Source organism: Salvelinus sp. IW2-2015, linkage group LG23, assembly GCF_002910315.2.
Source record: "Salvelinus sp. IW2-2015 linkage group LG23, ASM291031v2, whole genome shotgun sequence".
NCBI lineage: Eukaryota > Metazoa > Chordata > Actinopteri > Salmoniformes > Salmonidae > Salvelinus > Salvelinus sp. IW2-2015.
The window spans coordinates 541,012-561,951 of record NC_036863.1 but is presented as its reverse complement, the minus strand read 5'-3'; the positions used below and the strand labels follow the sequence as shown (position 1 = coordinate 561,951).

At 46.7% G+C, this 20,940-nt stretch overlaps 1 protein-coding gene across 1 annotated transcript in view; it reads left to right on the top strand.

Moving 5' to 3' along the window:
- Positions 1 to 20,940, top strand: part of LOC111950192 (ankyrin repeat and KH domain-containing protein 1-like) — a 42,716-nt gene that overhangs the window by 17,830 nt on the left and 3,946 nt on the right. The window contains 27 exon segments of the mRNA XM_070434297.1: positions 1,237 to 1,384; positions 1,579 to 1,726; positions 1,821 to 2,054; positions 2,235 to 2,329; positions 2,426 to 2,663; positions 3,227 to 3,418; positions 3,855 to 3,964; positions 4,366 to 4,453; positions 4,645 to 4,772; positions 5,050 to 5,193; positions 5,311 to 5,413; positions 5,587 to 6,204; positions 6,788 to 7,066; positions 7,340 to 7,461; positions 7,580 to 7,691; positions 12,552 to 12,697; positions 15,618 to 15,760; positions 15,901 to 16,114; positions 16,237 to 16,412; positions 16,511 to 16,673; positions 17,105 to 17,200; positions 17,623 to 17,739; positions 18,931 to 19,038; positions 19,040 to 19,094; positions 19,702 to 20,191; positions 20,310 to 20,465; positions 20,706 to 20,855. Coding sequence (XP_070290398.1) covers positions 1,237 to 1,384; positions 1,579 to 1,726; positions 1,821 to 2,054; positions 2,235 to 2,329; positions 2,426 to 2,663; positions 3,227 to 3,418; positions 3,855 to 3,964; positions 4,366 to 4,453; positions 4,645 to 4,772; positions 5,050 to 5,193; positions 5,311 to 5,413; positions 5,587 to 6,204; positions 6,788 to 7,066; positions 7,340 to 7,461; positions 7,580 to 7,691; positions 12,552 to 12,697; positions 15,618 to 15,760; positions 15,901 to 16,114; positions 16,237 to 16,412; positions 16,511 to 16,673; positions 17,105 to 17,200; positions 17,623 to 17,739; positions 18,931 to 19,038; positions 19,040 to 19,094; positions 19,702 to 20,191; positions 20,310 to 20,465; positions 20,706 to 20,855 — 4,773 coding nt within the window.

Here is a 20,940-nt window from a genome sequence, read left to right as displayed (position 1 = left end):
GTTGTTGTTCAAGTCGACTCCAAAACCCGTAATGCAATGGTCTCTCTGGGCTAGCTAGGTAGCTAGTTAGCAAACATAACTACACACAATAATAGCAAAGTCAATAACAGCATGTGAAGTAGCTACACTAGTTAGCTGTAAAATTTCCTAAACAAACTGCACTATCAATTTAGGAGTCTACAATCTCACAATGTGCAACCTGCAGAGTGGAGTCTGATATTTGCAACGGTACCATGCAAAGCACCCTGGACTGAAGAGCAGACAAATAGGAGAGATGTGATAGGCCCGCTGTTAAATTACACATTTCTGGAGGTAGTAATATTGCACAAATATGATCAATGGCTCATTTTCTAGAGAAGATGACATCCTATGACATCGGCCAGTATTGAAATCTGACGCTTTATCACTGCAATGTTGAAGCTATGAACACACGCATTTAGTTAGATATTACTGCAATGTTGAAGCTAGGAACACAAGCATTTAGTTAGATATTACCGCAATGTTGAAGCTAGGAACACAAGCATTTAGTTAGATATTACTGCAATGTTGAAGCTAGGAACACAAGCATTTAGTTAGATATTACRGCAATGTTGAAGCTAGGAACACAAGCATTTAGTTAGATATTACTGCAATGTTGAAGCTAGGAACACAAGCATTTTGCTGCACCCGCTATAACATCTGCTAAATATGTGTTTGCGACCAATAAAAATGTATTTGATTTGTGTGATGTTTTCACAATGTAAAAGGCATGCCTAGTCTCTCTCTCTCACTACACTGGAAGTTAATATCTCAATGCTACGTCATACTGGCTGAGTTTCTGCCTGCTTGAACGGCAATCTGATTACACCTGAAAACATGAATCGATAGGACATCGCTCAGAATGAATCATTACTTTAGCTGTCCCTTCTCCTGGCCTTTGTATTAAGGCTGTAGTTGATTTTTTTTAAAGTCCATTGGTAGCTAGCTGGTGCTCTGAATAAGTCCCATGATTCATAGAAGATTCTTTGTCTCTACTGTTCTCTGACTTGATCACTTGTTTACTGAAACGTTGTAAGGTGCCATATTGGGTCAAAGGCCGTTCATGAAATGTACTGCTCTGTCCTGAATGAGGCCTTTTTGTTTAAACTTCTTAGAGTGTGAGTGACYGTGTGAATTGTGACAACGGTGTCCAACCTATTGATGCTTTGTCCTGCGCAGCCACAGTCCCAGTAATTGTAGCAGTCTGGTTATTTTCAGCCGTAGTTTGGCGGAGGCGTGCTCGGACGGGGACGTCAACGCTGTGAGGAAGCTGCTGGATGAGGGGAGGAGCGTCAARGAACACACAGAGGAGGGAGAGAGTCTCCTCTGCCTAGCCTGCTCTGCTGGGTACTATGAACTTGCACAGGTATAACGAACACACACACACACTGACCTTTAGCCACTCACAGTGTACTGCTAACATTGTTCTGCCTTTCTGTCATAGTTTCCATCCAGTTCTGTAATCAAATTTAGTTGAATATCCAAATGTTGCAGAGCCAAACCTGATCCTTTGGTTGTTTGGCTGTCTGTTTTAAAACGCCGACGTGTGTCCTCCTGCAGGTCTTGCTGGCCATGCACGCTAACGTTGAAGATCGGGGGATCAAGGGTGACATCACGGCCCTCATGGCAGCAGCCAGCGGCGGCTACGTAGACATAGTCAAACTGCTGCTGGTACATGGGGCTGACGTCAACGCACAGTCCTCCACAGGTAAACACACACGTCAAACACCACTAGGTGCTGTGACCGAGACCAGAAACCATCACATCTACTTACATAAACACTGACGCTCTGTCCCTGTCAGGTAACACAGCGCTGACGTACGCGTGTGCGGGCGGCTTCCTGGACGTGGTGAAGGTGCTGCTGAAGGAAGGCGCCAACATCGAGGACCACAACGAGAACGGCCACACCCCTCTGATGGAGGCGGCCAGCGCGGGTCACGTGGAGGTGGCCCGGGTGCTCCTGGAGTACGGGGCTGGTATCAACACGCACTCCAACGAGTTCAAGGAAAGTGCCCTTACGCTGGCCTGCTACAAAGGTATGTCCTGGACAATGAACCCTAACCCTTTGCCCGTGCACCAGAGAGATCAGAGGTCTTTATCCAGAAATCAGTGACTCAAGTGATCCACTTATGTTGACAAACAGTGTGTGAAACAGGAAATGTAATTGTAGGGATGAAGCACCCAGAGCATTTTTCCCCTCTTGTCACCACACACAGGGCACCTGGACATGGTGCGCTTCCTYTTAGAGGCTGGGGCTGACCAGGAGCACAAGACCGACGAGATGCACACAGCACTCATGGAGGCTTGTATGGTGAGACGCGCACAGAGACGCGCACAGAGACCCGCACTATTAAATTGAAGGTGCAGTATGACTGAGGAGGTCTCCTGTTCCTTTGCRCCTCTTCAGGATGGGCATGTGGAGGTGGCGCGGCTGCTGTTGGACAGCGAGGCGCAGGTCAACATGCCCGCTGACTCTTTCGAGTCTCCGCTGACGCTGGCGGCCTGTGGGGGCCATGTAGAGCTTGCTGCCCTACTGATGGAGAGGGGCGCCAACCTGGAGGAAGTCAACGATGAGGGATACACGCCCCTCATGGAAGCTGCACGCGAGGGCCACGAGGAGATGGTGGCGCTGCTTTTGGCACAAGGTATGGCCTTCTCTTGCTCTCTGGTTTGAATGAAACTAGTGTTCCCAGTAAATAGGTTTTCCCTACTATATTGAACCTCCAGCTTTGTGTAAATACAAAAGTATTTTTTTTAAATGTAATGAAAGGCGAAAGGGGGATGCCTAGTCAGTTGTCCAACTGAATGTATTCAACTAAAATGTGTCTTCCGCATTTAACCCAACCCCTCAATCGGAGAGGTGCGGGGGGTTGCCATAATCKCAATCCGATGTCTTCGGAGTCCGGGGAACAGTGGGTTAACTGCCTTGCTCAGGGGCAGGATGACAGATTTTTACCTTGTCAGCTCGGGGATTCGATCCAGCAACCTTCTGGTTACTGGAAGGAATGTAATGAAGTCACATGATAATATTTAGAGTTTTGAGCTCATGATCTAATTGGGTTGATGCCGAAGGGACAAGATGGCTTTTCCAGAACCTAATTTAAATACTTTTTCTGTGGTCAATATCCAGTGGAGGGAGTAGGTTGGTGCTGTTTTTAAAATGTGTTCCCAGCTGAACCATCTTGAATCCTCCCTCTGTGGTCTGCAGGTGCCAACATCAARGCTCAGACAGAGGAGACCCAGGAGACWGCCCTGACGCTGGCCTGCTGCGGGGGCTTCCTGGAGGTGGCTGACTTCCTCATRAAGGCCGGGGCCGACATCGAGCTGGGCTGCTCCACACCTCTCATGGAGGCTGCACAGGAGGGACACCTGGAGCTGGTCAAGTACCTGCTGGCRGCCGGTGAGCAGAACCTCTCCCCTCTGGACAGCCTCTCTGTTTGGCTGTCTCAAAACAAACTCCACCAACATCTATTTGAGATGACCTCAACTAACCGGTCCCCGGTCCCGTCCCCCCCGCACATTGACTCCGTACCGGTACCCCGCCCTGTATATAGTCTCGCTATTGTTATTACTTTTGCTCTTTAATTACTTGTTACTTTTTTATTTCTTATTCTTATCTGTATTTTTTTAAACTGCATTGTTGGTTAGAGGCTCGTAAGTAAGCATTTCACTAAGGTCCACACCTGTTGTTTTCGGCACGTGACAATTTTTTAAAATTAAAAATCTAATTGGATTTGATCATCATTTCATAAATTATTGAAGTTGACTAGGTTATTCCCAAAACCCACATTTATTTTACTCTGAGTGTAATTTGACACCTGTGCTCTTGTCTCCAGGAGCCAATGTCCACGCCACAACGGCGACGGGGGACACGGCGCTGACTTACGCCTGTGAGAACGGACACACAGACGTGGCTGACGTGCTGCTGCAAACGGGGGCTGACCTGGTGAGACCTCACCCTCTGGAGAAACACAGTTCATGTCCATGCACAGCCTTTTTTGTATTTGAGTTGTTCACACGTTTGCGTAAGTGTGTGTGTGCTWCTCGAATGGCACCCTATTTTGTTTTCTAGTGCACTACTTTTGACTGGCGCCCATAAGGCTCTGATCWAAAGTAGTGCACTATATAGGGAATAGGGTCCCATAGGGCTTTGATCTAAAGTAGTGCACTARATAGGGAATAGGGTCCCATAGGYCTRTGYTCWAAAGTAMTGCACTATATAGGGAATAGGTTGCCATTTGTGACGCTGTCTCTGTGTTGTGTAGATGCTGGATACGTCGCTGCTTGAATAGGCTCTGTGTTTCTACTTGTACACTTTACACGCTCCTGTCTCTGTTTGTCTTACAGGAGCATGAATCGGAGGGGGGCAGGACCCCTCTAATGAAAGCTGTTAGAGCGGGCCACCTCTGTACTGTACAGTTCCTAATCAGCAAAGGTCTGCTCCTTCACTGTGTAGCAACACCACACAAAACCACACACCAYACATCTGACACGTTGTAGCTTGAGCCGCATTGCTCATCAGATAAAGCCTCATTGATACAGTAGAGTATATAAACGTTAAAGGGTTGCTGCTGTTTTCATGTGGCCTCAGATTGACCCTGTTCTTGGTCTCTCTCCCTCCACCAGGAGCTAATGTGAACAGGGCGACGGCCAACAATGATCACACAGTTGTGTCTCTGGCCTGCGCCGGGGGCCACCTGGCCGTGGTGGAGCTGCTGCTGTCCCATGGGGCTGATCCTACACACAGACTGAAGGTGAGATCACTTGTCCCAAYCTCCTGGGCACAACGGTCTCAGGAGTGACCAGGAAGGAAATCTGATATTAAGAATGCCACACCGCAAGCATTATAATGGACTCCTGTGTAAACAAACCTTTCTCTAACCCCTGTAAACGCAAACCTTTCTGTAACTGCTGTACACACAGAACTGTTTCCATGTCTTTGTTCCTCTTTTAATTCTTGATCAAATTGTAACTTCTCCCAAGATCCTGATACTAATGATGACGTGTGTTTTGTMTCAATCTCTCACCTAGGATGGCTCCACCATGCTGATCGAAGCTGCTAAGGGCGGTCACACCATCGTGGTGTCCTATCTCCTCGACTACCCCAACAACGTCCTGTCGGTCCCCGTGCCAGACRTGTCTCAGCTCACACCCCCCTCCCATGATACCTCTCCGGTAGGGACTTCTACAAACATMTTTGTTTATTGTTGATACCAGTTACAATTTTTATATGTTGATTCCAAGTATTGATACTAAATATACTTTTCTAATATCCTWCCCTAACCTAAACAGGCTCCACGAGTTCCATTCCAAGCCCTGGCCATGGTGGTGCCGCCTCAAGAGCCAGACAGAGTCCCCTCCAACATCACAACGCCTCCACCCGTCATCACAAAAGGTCAGATCGTACAACGTGTGTTAACAGTAAATACATGTCTAACTTTGRCAAGAAGACCACTAGACACCATTTTGACTGCACAAGGAGTCAAAGCGTTCCATTTAATGATTACTGCGATATTGTATGGTACAACCTCGCAGCTAACTGGTTGTGTTGTCCTGTGTGGCTGTCAGGCGGTTCCAAGCAGAGGCTGAGCCCCCTACAGGGCAGCCCCGTCGCTGCAGGCGGTCCAGACGCGGACCTGCTGTCTCCCTTCCACCCGTACCAGCCCCTAGAGTGCATCGTGGAAGAGACTGAGGGCAAGCTGAACGAGCTTGGCCAAAGGATCTCCGCTATAGAGAAGGCCCAGCTGCAGTCCTTGGAGCTCATCCAGGGAGAACCTCTCACCAAAGACAAGATCGAGGAGCTGAAGAAGAGCCGCGAGGAGCAGGTCCAGAAGAAGAAGAAGATCCTCAAGGAGCTGCAGAAGGTGGAGCGCCAGCTGCAGCTCAAGACACAGCAGCAGTTCACCAAAGAGTACATGGAGGCCAAAGGCCTGAAGGACGACCCGGGGCAGCTTGGCCAGGCGGCAGGGGTGGAGCAGCCCGGCACCCCCCTGCCCTTGCAGGCTGCAGAGCCGGGCTCCGACACCGAGGGGGACGGGGAGGGAATCCACCACCACCATGATGGACAGCCCCACCCCGCCGCCGAGGAACAGGAGGAAGAGGACGATGATGAGGACTACGCCAAGCTACCTCAGGTGGACACCATCCTGTATAGACAGGCCCAGGAACCCCCGCCACCCGCACCTCTCACACCCTGGACCTGCAGAGTCCCGACCTCCTCACACCCTGGACCTGAGCTCCCGTACTCCCTCAACCCTGGACCTGCAGAGTCCCGCACCTCCTCACACCCTGGACCTGCAGAGTCCGCACCTCCTCACACCCGGAGCCTGCAGGGTCCCGCACCTCCTCACACCCTGGACCTGCAGGGTCCCGCTCCTCCTCACACCCTGGACCTGCAGGTTTCCCGCTCCTCCTCACACCCTGGACCAGCAGGGTCCCGCTCCTCCTCACACCCTGGACTGCAGGGTCCCGCTCCTCCTCACAACCCTGGACCTGCAGGGTCCCGCTCCTCCTCACACCCTGGACCTGCAGGGTCCCGCTCCTCCTCACACCCAGAACCTGCAGGGTCCCGCTCCCCCTCAACACCCAGAACCTGCAGGGTCCCGCTCCCCCTCACACCAGAACCTGCAGGGTCCCGCCCCCCCCTCACACCCAGGACCTGCAGGTCCCGCACTCCTCACACCCAGGACCTGCAGGGTCCCGCACCTCTCACACCCAGGCCCTGCAGGTCCCGCTCCCCTCACACCCAGGACCTGCAGGGTCCCGTCCTCTCACACCCAGGACCTGCAGGGTCCCGCTCCTCCCCTCCTGCAGGCCCGCTTCTTACCCTCCCATCTCCTGGCCACCCAGCAGTCCACAGACTTCAGTACGGCAGACTACCCCGTCAGCTCCAGCCCCGATCTGGAGAGGGTGATGGTGAACCAGCAGCAGATGTTGTGGCAGCAGTTGACAGACCTGGGACCGGGCCTTCTCACCCAGGCCCCTGAAGGACTCATGGTGGCCACCCCAGCACAGACCCTCACAGATACTTTGGACGACATCATGGCAGGTGTGTGTTCATAAACACGGTCCTCTTTGCCTAGTGCTCTCGGTCCAGGTCTCTTTTGACATTTTTTTTTTTAACTCGACTAACCTGGTTAAATCAGAAAATAAAACTTCTAACCATTAATGACTGCTTGATCCCTCATCCTTTTCCTTAGCACTGAACTTGGTTTCAGTACATTTTCAAATGGTTTTAATCCATCTTAAATTCGAATGGGATGTAGTTATATTTTGAAGGTGGACTAACAACTCTCCTTCCCTCTCGCCCCTGTGACAGCAGCGGTGAGCAGCAGAGTCCCCATGTTGAGCACGACGGCCTCGCCCACAACACAGACGCCCATCCATTCAGTGTCCCCACACTCCATGCTCCCCCTCTACCCCTCCGTAGACATCGACGCACACGTACGTCACACCACACGTCTAACAATGCACAGGAATAATAACACGCTAGTTTAACTAATAATAGTCAGACGGGTTGTTTCTGGTCAGGAAAATAACACCCGACTGTATCTCTTGTCAGACGGAGAGTAATCACGACACCGCTCTGACGCTGGCCTGTGCGGGCGGTCACGAGGAACTGGTGTCGGTGCTTGTCGCCCGCGGGTCTAACATCGAGCATCGGGATAAGAAAGGTACACAACTCCCATACTTTGTCTTTTTCTATGTTTTGTAGCAACAAAAAAAACAACATGTTGGGGTCGATTATCAGGGAACTTGATCATTTGTGTTTAGAAGTGGGAGTCCGTCTGTATTGTTGGAAACGGACCAATTGGATGACTAGTTTTAACAGATGGGCATTTGACCGTTTTTTGACTTTGAGTACTCGCAGGATTTATTTTCTAGTACTTGAATGAAAAATATTATTAGAACACAAAATACATATGTGCACATTGATCTATAGGCCTATGCCAACAGTGTGTGACAAATTTCCTATTTATCCTAACCCTTACAGAGAACACATCCATAATGACAAAGCAAAAACGGSTATCACATTTACATAAGTATTCACACCCTTTACTCAGTACATAGTTGAAGCATCTTTGGCAGCGATTACAGCCTAGAGTCTTCTTGGGTATGACGCTACAAGCCTCCCATTCTCTGTAGATCCTATCAAGCTCTGTCAGGTTGGATGGGGAGCGTCGCTGCACAGCTATTTTCAGGTCTCCAGAGATGTTAGATCGGTTTCAAGTCCGGGCTCTGGCTGGGCCACTCCCGGACATTCAGAAACTTGTCCCGAAGCCACTCCTGCGTTGTCTTGGCTGTGTGCTTAGGGTTGTTGTCCTGTTGGAAGGTGAACCTTCGCCCCAGTCTGAGGTCCTGAGTGCTCTGGAGCAGGTTTTCATCAAGGATCTCTCAGTACTTTGCTTTGTTCATCTTTCCCGATTCTGACTAGTCTCCCAGTCCCTGCCGCTGAAAAACACCCCCACAGCATGATGCTGCCACCACCATGCTTCACTGTAGGGATGGTGCCAGGTTTTCTCCAGACGTGACGCTTGGCATTCAGGCCAAGAGAATCTTGTTTCTCGTGGTCTGAGAGTCCTTTTGGTACCTTTTAGCAAACTTCAAGTGGTCTATCATGTTCCTTTTACTGAGGAGTGGCTTCCGTTTGGCCACTCTGCCATAAAGGCCTGATTGGTGGAGTGCTGCAGAGATGATTGTCCTTCTGGAAGGTTCTTCCATCTCCACAGAGGAACTCTGGAGCTCTGTCAGAGTGACCATCGGGTTCTTGGTCACCTCCCTGACCAAGGCCCTTCTCCCTGATTGTGCAGTTTGGCTGGGTGGCCAGCTCTAGGAAGAGTCCTGGTGGTTCCAAACTTCTTCCATTTACGAATGATGGAGGCCCCTTGGGGACCTTCAATGCTGCAGAAATGTTTTGGTACCCTTCCCCAGATCTGTGCCTCAACACAGTCCTGTCTCGAAGCTCTACGGACAACTCCTTCGATCTCTCATGGCTTGGTTTTTGCTCATACATGCACTGTCAACTGTGGGACCTTTATATAGACAGGTGTGTGCCTTTCCCACTCAATCAATTGAATTTAGCACAGGTGGACTCCCAAGTTGTAGAAACATGTAAAGGATGATCAATAGAAACAGGATGCACCTGAGCTCAATTTCGAGTCTCATAGCAAAGGGTATGAATACTTACGTTTTTTAATTTTTTATAAATTTGCTTAACTTCCTAAACCTGTATATTCTTTGTCATTATGGGATATTGTGTGTAGATTGATGAAAAACATTTATTTTATCCGTTTTAGAATGAGGCTTTAACGTAACAAAATTTGGGTCAAGTCAAGTCTGAATACTTTCTGGTGTGTGTGTGTATAGATATTTGTTTTCACTCACTACCAGTCAAAAGTTTTAGAACACCTACTCATTCTAGGGTTTTTATTTTTACTATTTTCTACATTGTAGAATAACAGTGAAGATATCAGAACTATGAAATAACACGTGGAATCATGTAGTAACCAAAAAAATGTTAAACAAAATACATTTTATATTTGAGATGATATATTTGAGATTCTTCAAATAGCCACCCTTTGCCTTGATGACAGCTTTGCACACTCTTGGCCTGCTTTTCCAACGGTCTTGAAGGAGTTTCTGCATATGCTGAGCACTTGTTGGCTGCTTTTCCTTCACTCTGCGGTCCGACTCATCCCAAACACTCAATTTGGTTGAGGTCGAGGGGATTGTGGAGACCAGGTCATCTGATGCAGCACTCAATCACTCTAATTCTTGGTAAAATAGGCCTTACACAGCCTGGAGGTGTGTTGGGTCATTGTCCTGTTGAAAAATAAATGATAGTCCCACTAAGCTCAAACCAGATGGGGCATATCGCTGCAGAATGCTGTGGTAACCATGCTGGTTAAGTATGCCTTGAATTCTAAATAAATCACTGACGGTGTCACCAGCAAAGCACCCCCACACCATAACACCACCACCTCCGTGATTTACATTGGGAAATACACATGCAGAGATCATCCGTTCACCCACACCGCGTCTCACAAAGACACGGCAGTTGGACCTAAAAATCTCTAATTTGGACTCCAGACCAAAGGACAGATTTCCACCGGTCTAATGACCATTGTTCATGTTTCTAGGCCCAAGCAAGTCTCTTCTTCTTATTTGTGTCCTTTAGTAGTGGTTTCTTTGCAGCGATTTGACCATGAAGGCCTTCTTTCACGCAGTCTCCTCTGAACAGTTAATGTAATATGGACTTGGTCTTTTACCAAATACCTCATGAAGCTGGTTGAGAGAATGCCAAGAGTGTGCAAAGCTGTCATAAAGGCAAAGGGTGGCTATTTGAAGAATTTAAAATATATTTTGATTTATCCCATTTTTGGTTACTACATGCTTTTATGTGTTATTTCATAGTTTGGTATCTTCACTATTATTCTACAAAATAGTAAAAATAAAGAAAAACCCTGGAATGAGTAGGTGTGTCCAATTTGACTGGTACTGTATATATTTTCAGTCAATAGAAAGCAAGTGGAATTTAAGATTATTGTTTTGAAACCGTAATATCATCTGGTTATATTATATCGTTGTACACAATCTTCAACAAGGCAGTAACCTCAGCATTGGCACTTGCATAGAGGCCTTTTGGCTCTGCAATGGCATAGCCTTGCTTTGTTAATTTAGCAGACAAGACGCTCATATTTCCCCGAGTCCTTATCACAGTCAAGAACACTAATATCAACTATATAAACCGTAATATCATCTGGTTATATTATATCGTTGTACACAATCTTCAACAAGGCAGTAACCTCAGCATTGGCACTTGCATAGAGGCCTTTTGGCTCTGCAATGGCATAGCCTTGCTTTGTTAATTTAGCAGACAAGACGCTCATATTTCCCCGAGTCCTTATCACAGTCAAGACATGTATTTTATAGTAAAAAAAAACTAACATTTAATATAACAGAATAAAATATATTTTTCCAAATGAAAAAYGTGSCACTGCGACGTAATCCCTATCTCACGTCTGAAACAGTTGTCAGCGACTATTTGAAACGGGGGCTCAAACACAATCTGTGTTTTTCGATATACATCCGTTCTATTTAGTTTTATGACTGTTCTTTGGATAAACAGTTCCCCACAGTGCATTGTGATGAAATACGGCCACAGCATCTGTTTGGTGAGTAGGTTGAATAATTCTGCTGAAAAATACGTCGTTTTTTTTTGTCTCTATCAAACAAATGTTTTTGCCTATTTTCAGTGTGGAACCTGTCTATATTTAAGGGGGTTATAGCCTAGGCCAGGGCTATTTAACTAAACATTAATAAAATATCTGCAAAACAAATCCCCACCCAAGAATCTGACGTTCAGTTCCTAAATGACAAGCACTGTGGTGGTTGTCTATCGTGTGGTTTCTAGCGCCTTTGTGGCATGTTGATTTAGATTTTCTTCACATGACTTTGGCTCTAGTGTTTGGAACGGTTTAGCTACAAATTATTATGACCCCCGTTACTGAAAGCTACGACTCTCAGGAACACATKCGCMACTTSTGTTTCCTTCTGATGCTAACAKGGACTCGTTAGACGGGAGTGTGACATAAAACATCACCTAATGACCGAGGGAAATTAATTCAAATCCTACTTCCTGATTTGACYTATCTTTTATTTATATTGATGCTTCGTTTTCAGATTTTTAAATGACCAAATTACTTTTAAGAAGCTTTTAATAGTTTTTATTTTATTTTATTTTTTAAATTAATATATACAAAATAAGGCCCTGTTGATTTAAAAAAATTAAAAAAGATACATTTTTGGGGGGTTGAACCTCGACTCACATTGGTTGAGCACCCTCCACTTCTTTCTTAATTACTTTTAGCAACATTTAATTTTAAGAAAGGGGCTTTATTGGTGTGTTGCTTTTTTTATACAGTTCTTCTGAAGAATAATTGCATGTAGAAAATGTCATGCTAACCAATTCTAATTGGCAAAGTGGAAAATAGACGGGCTGCAATTATTRCAAAACTGCAGCTCTTTGTTGGAACACATATTTTCCTACTTCAGGATTAAACTGTCATCTTCTGGCAAGAAATGTAGCTTGTGTATCCCATCCGTTAGATATGTTTTTATAGGTATTTATTTCTGTCGGACTAAACGGGAGCTTGTGCGCGCGCTCAGCACCTGGCGCGTAGGAAGCGGTCGGAACGCAATTGGGTGAATGAGACATGGAGGGGAAAGGGAATCTGGAAGAACTTTGATGCTTGGCTTGGTTTCTTTTGTTGTGCCAKGCAAATGCACATGTACAAATGGAACACGAGTCAAAGCAAATTCATTTTAAAGACGACAAAATATATAATTTGGACAATTTTACTTGCCKCCAGAAAGCATTCCACCAAATAGTTTTACAATATTTATTTAAAAAAAAATATATATATATATCTCTGGTTAAAGATTGACCTTTGTCGGTTCGAGCGATCGAGTATTCATGCCCATCCTTAGTATGTTGGAGAGTAATCTAAATGTCTCTAACCGTCTGTCCCCAGGTTTCACTCCTCTGATCCTGGCTGCAACAGCGGGTCATGTTGGCGTGGTGGAGATCCTGCTGGATAAAGGAGGGGACATCGAAGCCCAGTCTGAGAGAACCAAAGACACTCCTCTCTCCCTGGCCTGCTCTGGAGGAAGACAGGAGGTGCTGCTCTGCATGTCATATTTCGTGTGAACAACAGGACGAAGCAGTGCCGTAAAAAGCGAGACATATTAGCGTAGCCACTTTCCCACAGCACTCTCACCGCAGCTACCACCCYGAAGTCCCAACACTAGCATTCCTGCAATTTCAAACTCATTCGCAGGGAAACGGCTCCAACTTATTGCATCAAACATACTATGCTACATCGTCCGAAAATACCATGTAGGCCTAAAGACATAAGTCTAATGTCCAGAATTTAATCAATATAATTTGTAAATTAGATTTAGCTACAATATCACAGACATTGTAWGTAGATGGAGCCCCAGGAACCACCACATGTGGATCGCTGTTTATTTTAGTTTTTATATTTCTAGCAGCGTCTGTCTCCCCTTGTTCTGGATTTTAGTAAACGTCATATTATTTCACACCTTTTATCTCTTTGTCTACTAAACATTATCTGAGCTGCATGTGATTGAACAAGTCATTGGAAGCATGTGCTCCATTCGTTACCTTCCTTGTAGACAGAATAAAARMMTTTTTGGGGGCGGATTACTATTAATGTAAATCCGTAAACCAACTGATACATTAACGTGCTCATTTTCAATAGCCTATAGAAGAAACAAGGAAACTGAAAGAAGTTATTTCAACCTGGTAATAATTCATTTTCTTTCAATTTGCTCTAGAATCTAATTATCAATATAATAAAGGTTGGCGTAGGATATTTCCTTAAAGTAGACTCAAACCGCAAATGTTGGATATGGATTGGCTTTAGCAAGATGCTGTGGAGATTAATTAATTTTCAGCACATTGAGTTTAAAAATAGATATTATTAGAGATTCTACACAGCGGCTTGTTCTGGCCAATCCACCTCAATCTTCTCCATCGATTGGTTGGGATCATAGCCTAGTAGAAGTGCCTTAAAGCATCAGATGTGGGGGTTTTTTTAGATATGAAAAGGAGACGTTAATGTGACTACCCGGCACTGGTAGGAAAGTGTGGAGATGACTGTGATTGACCAGTAGGATTAGTGTGAATGAACTCGTTCTCAACTGGCCTACCTGGTAAAATAAAATAACGTGTGAATGTTCTGAAAGCTTCATTTTAATCAATCATATGAATACGATAAGAGCCCCCCCCCCCCCGTCGAGACCTGATGGTGATCAGCAGGACAATAGTCTTGCTGTGTCTATGACATGTACGCCGATGAAGACGGTTATGTTCCACATTGGGTAAAATATCCCTAAATTCAATGTTATCATCTGCTATTGTCTACATGATTTACAGCAGGTTCTAGTAAGATTCAACAGAGAAAGCATCGAGGATTAATGACTGTCCAATCCGACAGACAACAGAAAACTGTCTATTGGGTAGGATAGGCTATTGCGCAACACCAACTATATTTCCTTTCTATCATTAAGGACCAGGGCTTATAAACAAAACGATCAGAGGATAATTCACAAGGGATTTGTTTTTCCCAAACTTATTTCATTCAGGTCAGTCTTTTGACAGAAAACCTGGAGATTTATTATCTTGGAGTGAAGATATTTCGACACCATGTCTAGATGATTAAAGGCTACACTGCTAACTTGTGTTTGTCCCGCAAATTGATGATGTATCATAATCATTATTTAGCGACCCACGTATACGTCCCACCTAATGAAAATCATTGGCTATTGTAACTGTTGTGTCTCTAAAATAACAATGTTCATTTTTTTTAAAGTCATGTTAGTCTTTTATTTTTTAAATTACCAAATTTCGGCCTTTACTAATATCATATTTTCAAATAACTGTATAACTGATCACATTTGTGAAAGTATTCTGCCCATATCTTCTGTTTGTGTTTATTAAGTGCTTAATGTGTTTGCAACCCAGGAAGAGGAGCTGTTACCTATTGGCAGAAACTAATGGGAATCCTTAATAAACCTCAGAAGAGTAGCTGCTGCTTGGCCGGAACTAATGGGATCCTTAATAAACCTCAGGAAGAGTAGCTGCTGTCTGCCGGAACTAATGGGAATCCTAATAAACCTCAGGAAGAGTAGCTGCTGCCTTGGCCGGAACTAATGGGGAATCCTTAATAAACCTCAGGAAGAGTAGCTGCTGCCTTGGCCGGAACTAATGGGGATCCTTAATAAACCTCAGGAAGAGTAGCTGCTGCCTTGGCCGGAACTAATGGGGGATCCTTAATAAACCTCAGGAAGAGTAGCTCTGCCTTGGCCGGAACTAATGGGATCCTTAATAAACCTCAGAAGAGTAGCTGCTGCCTTGGCGGAACTAATGGGATCCTTAATAAACCTCAGGAAGAGTAGCTTGCTGCCTTGGCAGGAACTAATGGGGATCCTTAATAAACCTCAGGAAGAGTAGCTGCTGCCTTGGCAGGAACTAATGGGATCCTTAATAAACCTCAGGAAGAGTTAGCTGCTGCCTTGGCAGGAACTAATGGTGATCTTTTAATAAACCTCAGGAAGAGTAGCTGCTGCCTTGGCAGGAACTAATGGGGATCCCTAATCAAATACAAATATGAACACATACATATTTTAGGCCGTAGCCTGAAAAACAGCCAGACATGATTTATGAAAAGCAGTGAACATACACATCGTTTCACCTTCTTGAATAACAGACTCATAAACACAAACATGCTTGCGTCACAGCTGTTTCCGCCCAGGGAAACTCAACGTATTGTAGCCTACAGTGCGTTGAGGGTGAGTACGCAGCAGGCTCGGCTCTTAGAGTAGCTGCTGCTGCATAGAAACAGCTAATGGTGATCCTAATAAAAACAACGAAATAACCCCTTAGTGAAACAGGAGACAGAACGACAACCTGACAGACACAAACTCACTGTCTGAACCAGCTTAACACTGCATACATTTAGATAAACGATAGAAGTGTCCTGTGGATTGACTAACCTGTGGTCCATTCCCTCCAGGTGGTGGAGCTGTTGCTGCTGCGCGGGGCCAACAAGGAGCACCGTAACGTTTCAGACTACACMCCGCTCAGCCTGGCCGCCTCAGGGGGCTTCGTCAACATCATCAAGATCCTCCTCAACGCTGGAGCTGAAATCAACTCCAGGTATCCACAACCAGCCCTCCTTGCCACAGTTTGTGCAGGCTGTGCCTCTGTCCCAATATTAACAGTTTGTATAATCATACCCTCGCCCCGTCTGTTCCCCTCGCCCCGTCTGTTCCCCTCGCCCCGTCTGTTCCCCTCAGGACTGGGAGTAAGCTGGGTATCTCTCCTCTGATGCTGGCTGCCATGAACGGTCACGTCCCTGCGGTCAAGCTGCTGCTGGACATGGGCTCAGACATCAACGCTCAGATCGAGACTAACCGCAACACGGCGCTGACCCTGGCCTGCTTCCAGGGACGGGCGGAGGTGGTCAGTCTGCTGCTGGACCGCAAGGCCAACGTGGAGCACCGCGCCAAGGTGGTAGCAACTGCAACAGGCTGGAGCCTGACATGTTGTCTGGGCGTGTGTCAAAGACATTAGAAATTATGTTCTTGTCTGTTTGGTGCTGTCTCACTGACCCATTATACGTTCTCTCTCAGACTGGGCTGACCCCCCTCATGGAAGCGGCATCGGGTGGCTACGCTGAGGTGGGGCGGGTGCTGCTGGATAAGAGCGCTGACGTCAACGCCCCACCTGTCCCCTCCTCCCGAGACACCGCGCTCACCATCGCTGCAGACAAGGGCCACTACAAGTTCTGTGAGCTCCTAATCAACCGGTAATATCTTCATCTTTTATGTACAGTGTGACAGTGAGTCAGAATATCATTCCTCTCTAGTCTCTCTTCCTCTACTCAGCCTGTTGTCCTTCTCACAGAGGTGCTCACATTGACGTGCGCAATAAGAAGGGAAACACTCCCCTGTGGCTGGCGGCCAACGGCGGCCATTTTGACGTGGTGCAGCTGCTGGTGCAGGCTGGGGCCGATGTCGACGCAGCAGACAACCGCAAGATCACACCACTCATGGCTGCCTTCCGCAAGGTGGTACACACACACACACACACACACACACACACACACACATATGAAATAGTGGAGGCTGCTGAGGGGAGGACGGCTCAAAATAAAGCCTGGAACGGAGCGAATGGAACGGTATCAAACACATGGAAACCATGTGTTTGTTGTATTTGATACCTTTCCACTTAATCCGCTCCAACCATTACAACAAGCTCATCCTCCCCAATTAAGGTGCCACCAACCTCCTGTGGTATGAAACTAAACTGTGATAAAACACTGGTGTCACTTTCTCCTGTAAGTAAATTGGTTCTGATACTGATACACAGTTGAATATRTCATATATGACCTATGCTCCCCGTTAATTTCCTGTTCTTAGCTAATGACCCCAGTGGTGCGTAAATGGAAGTGTATGTATAATAATCCCAGGAGCCTGACCTCTGAACTCTGTCTCACAGGGCCATGTGAAGGTGGTTCAGTACCTGGTCAAGGAGGTCAACCAGTTCCCCTCGGACATCGAGTGCATGAGATARATTGCCACCATCACGGACAAGGTAAGCTAAAACGGACAAGACCAACAACCCATTCATTGAAAATGACAAAGGGGGTCTCCCGAGTGGCGCAGCGGTCTAAGGCACTGCAGTGCTAGCTGTGTTACTACAGATCCTGGTTCGACACTAGGTTGCGTCGRGACCGGGAGACACATGAGGCAGGTGTACGGTGTTTCCTCCGACACATTGGTGCGGCTGGCTTCCGGGTTGTGTTTCGGAGGACTCATGGCTCTCGACCTTCGCGCCTCCTGAGTTCGTACGGGAGTTGCAGCGATGGGACAAGACTGTAACTACCAATTGGATATGACGAAATTGGGGAGAAAAGGGGGGTGGGTATATTTTAGAAAATGACAAAAGGTAAACTTTMTATTTTTCTGAAAGGAAGTGCGCTTCCAACAGTAAAGTTTGTCTCGTACTCGTCCTAGGACCTGCTGAAGAAATGTCACCAGTGCATGGAGACCATTGTCAAAGCCAAAGACCAGCAGGCAGCAGAGGCCAACAAGAARGCCAGCATTCTGCTGAAGGAGCTGGACTTGGAGAAGGTAAATTACTTTTCCATCCAACACAACCTTCTGCTCCTCATGGATTTACAGCTCTCTGTAGATGTTGTGTGGATCCCAAATAGAACCCTGTTCCTGAGTCCTATAGGGAATATGGTCCCTATAGGACTCTGGTCAGAAGTAGTGCACTATATAGGGAATATGGTCCCTAAGAACTTGTCAGATGTAGTCACATCATAGAATATGGTCCCTATTAACTCTGGTCAGAAGTAGTGCACTATATAGGGAATATGGTCCCTATAGAACTCTGGTCAGAAGTAGTGCACTATATAGGGAATATGGTCCCTATAGACTCTGGCTCAGAAGTAGTGCACTATATTGGAATATGGCCCTATAGAACTCTGGTCAGAAGTAGTGCACTATATAGGAATATGGTCCCTATAGACTCTGCAGAGTAGTGCACTATTGGGAATATGGTCCCTATAGACTCTGGTCAAAAAGTAGTGCACTATATAGGAATATGGTCCCTATAGAACTCTGGTCAGAAGTAGTGCACTATATAGGAATATAGTCCCTATAGGACTCTGGTCAGAAGTATGCACATATAGGAATATGGTCCTATAAACTCTGGTCAGAAGTAGTGCACTATATAGGAATATGGTCCCTATAGGACTCTGGTCAGAAGTAGTGCACTATATAGGGAATATGGTCCCTATAGACTCTGGTCAGAAGTAGTGCACTATATAGGAATATGTGCCTATAGGACTCTGGTCAGAAGTAGGCACTATATAGGGAATTGTGCCTATAGACTCTGTCAGAAGTAGTGCACTATATAGGGAATATGGTCCCTATAGGACTCTGGTCAAAGTAGTGCACTATATAGGGAATATGGTCCCTATAAACTCTGGTCAGAAGTAGTGCACTATATAGGAATATGGTCCCTATAGAGACTCTGGTCAAAGTAGTGCACTATATAGGAATATGCCTATAGACATCTGGTCAGAAGTAGTGCACTATATAGGGAATATGGTGCCTATAGGACTCTGGTCAGAAGATAGTGCACTATATAGGGAATATTGCCTATAGACTCTGTCAGAAGTAGTGCACTATATAGGGAATATGGTCCCTTTAGACTCTGGTCAGAAGTAGTGCACTATATAGGGAATATGGTGCCATTTGGATGCATGCCTCTGGGTTGTAATCATCCATTTGTTTTTTTTCTTGTGTGTACAGTCCAGGGAGGAGAGTAAGAAGCAAGCCTGGCGCTAAGCGTGAGAACGTAAGGAGAAACGCAAGAAGAGAAGGAAAGCGAAAGAGAAGCTGGAGGGGAGGAAGAGGAGAGGAGGAAGAGGAGGCCAAAGTAAACGAGGAGTTAGAGGACCAAGACTCCTCTGAAGGTAACCACCTTTTTACTAGCTGTACCTGAAGCTCTTATGGCCTAACGGCGGCCCTGAATAGCCTCTTATGTAGCCTAACGCGGCGGCACCTGAATAGCCTCTTATGTAGCCTAACGCGCGGCACCTGAATAGCCTCTTATGTAGCCTACGCGCGGCACCTGAATAGCCTCTTATGTAGCCTAACGCCGGCACCTGAATAGCCTCTTATGAAACCTAACGCGCGGCGGCACCTGAACAGCCTCTTATGTAGCCTAGCGCGGCGGCACCTGAACAGCCTCTTATGTAGCCTAGCGCGGCGGCACGGCCTCTCGTAGCCTAGCGCGGCGGCACGGCCTCTCGTAGCCTAGCCGGGCTCCTGAAATCAGCATGGTTTTACTCTTGAAGATGACCGTCTCTGTCTGCGTGAATTAAAGGATATTCAAGTCAGTTAATTAAAATAGTTAATTTTACAGATTATTTTATGTTCTTAACTGAAAGAATGACGTGCTCATATTAATTTCAACTGAGACAAAGCCATTTGAGATCTTTCTAATGTGCTTTTGGTTGTTTCAGTGGCCCAATGGTAAAATAAGGGTGAATAACCTTCCTTATCTCATGCTCTGTTTAGATGGTGATGTCCCCATTGACCCGCCCAGCGCTACCACCACCACTACCATCGGCATCTCTGCCACCTCTGCCACCTTCACCAACGCCTTCGCCAAGAAACGAGCCAATGTAGCGACCACACCCAGCACCAACCGCAAAAACAAGAAGAACAAGACCATGGAGCCCATCATCCTGCAGGACCCCCAGGTGGTGCTGGCTCAGCAGAACACTGACAAAAACAAGATCCACAGGGAGCCCAGGGGCGGCGGGGTGCCGGGTGGCAGCGACTCAGACAACCTGGACAGCACCGACTGCAACAGTGAGAGCAGCAGCAGCGGCGGCAAGAGCCAGGAGCTCAACTACCTACCGGACATGCCCTCTTCYTCTTCCTCATCCTCGTCTTCATCGTCTGCTCCCTCGGGGGTGAGCCAACAGCCTCYGCCGGTCCCTGAGAAGAGGCACATCTCCCGAGACCACAAAGTCACAGTGTCCATCTCCAAACCACACCAGAAGTAAGAGACCAGGTCTTAATGCTGAAAAGCTGTGTCCAAACTGGGAATTCTTAAGTCTAAACTTGTGAATTGTCTACAGTACACCACAGGGCTCTCTGTTTCTTTTTTTTCTTCTCAGACTCCATGACTGCATCAACGTCCTGGGGCCCAGCTCCCTTCCCCCCTCCTTCAAAACCATTTCCCTGCCGGTCACCTCGCCCAACAGCAAGATGAACCTCACCAGCCCCAAGAGGGGCCAGAAGAGGGAAGACGGCTGGAAAGAGGTGGTACGGAGGTGGGTTGGCCTTAACTCAAACAATGGCTACTGTAGTTACGGTTACCTTTTATATTTACTGTGACCTTTACCCTTAAAGAGTGCAGTAAGGGTACAGCATCTCCCTTCCTCTAGTTTGGAGTTTATAACTGTCACTTCTTGTTAACTAACCATCAACTGCACCTGGTATCTACTACATAGTTGTTAAGTACAGCCGTATGACCCAGATATTAATGGAATGGCTTGTTTGTCTTCTGTCAGATCTAAGAAGCTATTGGTGCCTGCCTCTGTCGTGTCTCGGATCATGGGCAGAGGTGGCTGTAATATCACTGCCATTCAGGACGTGACCGGTGCTCACATCGACGTGGACAAACAGAAGGACAAGAATGGAGAAAGGATGATCACCATCAGGTAAGACCGGCCCACTGATCACCACCAGGTATGACCGGCCCACTGATCACCACCAGGTATGACCGGCCCACTGATCACCACCAGG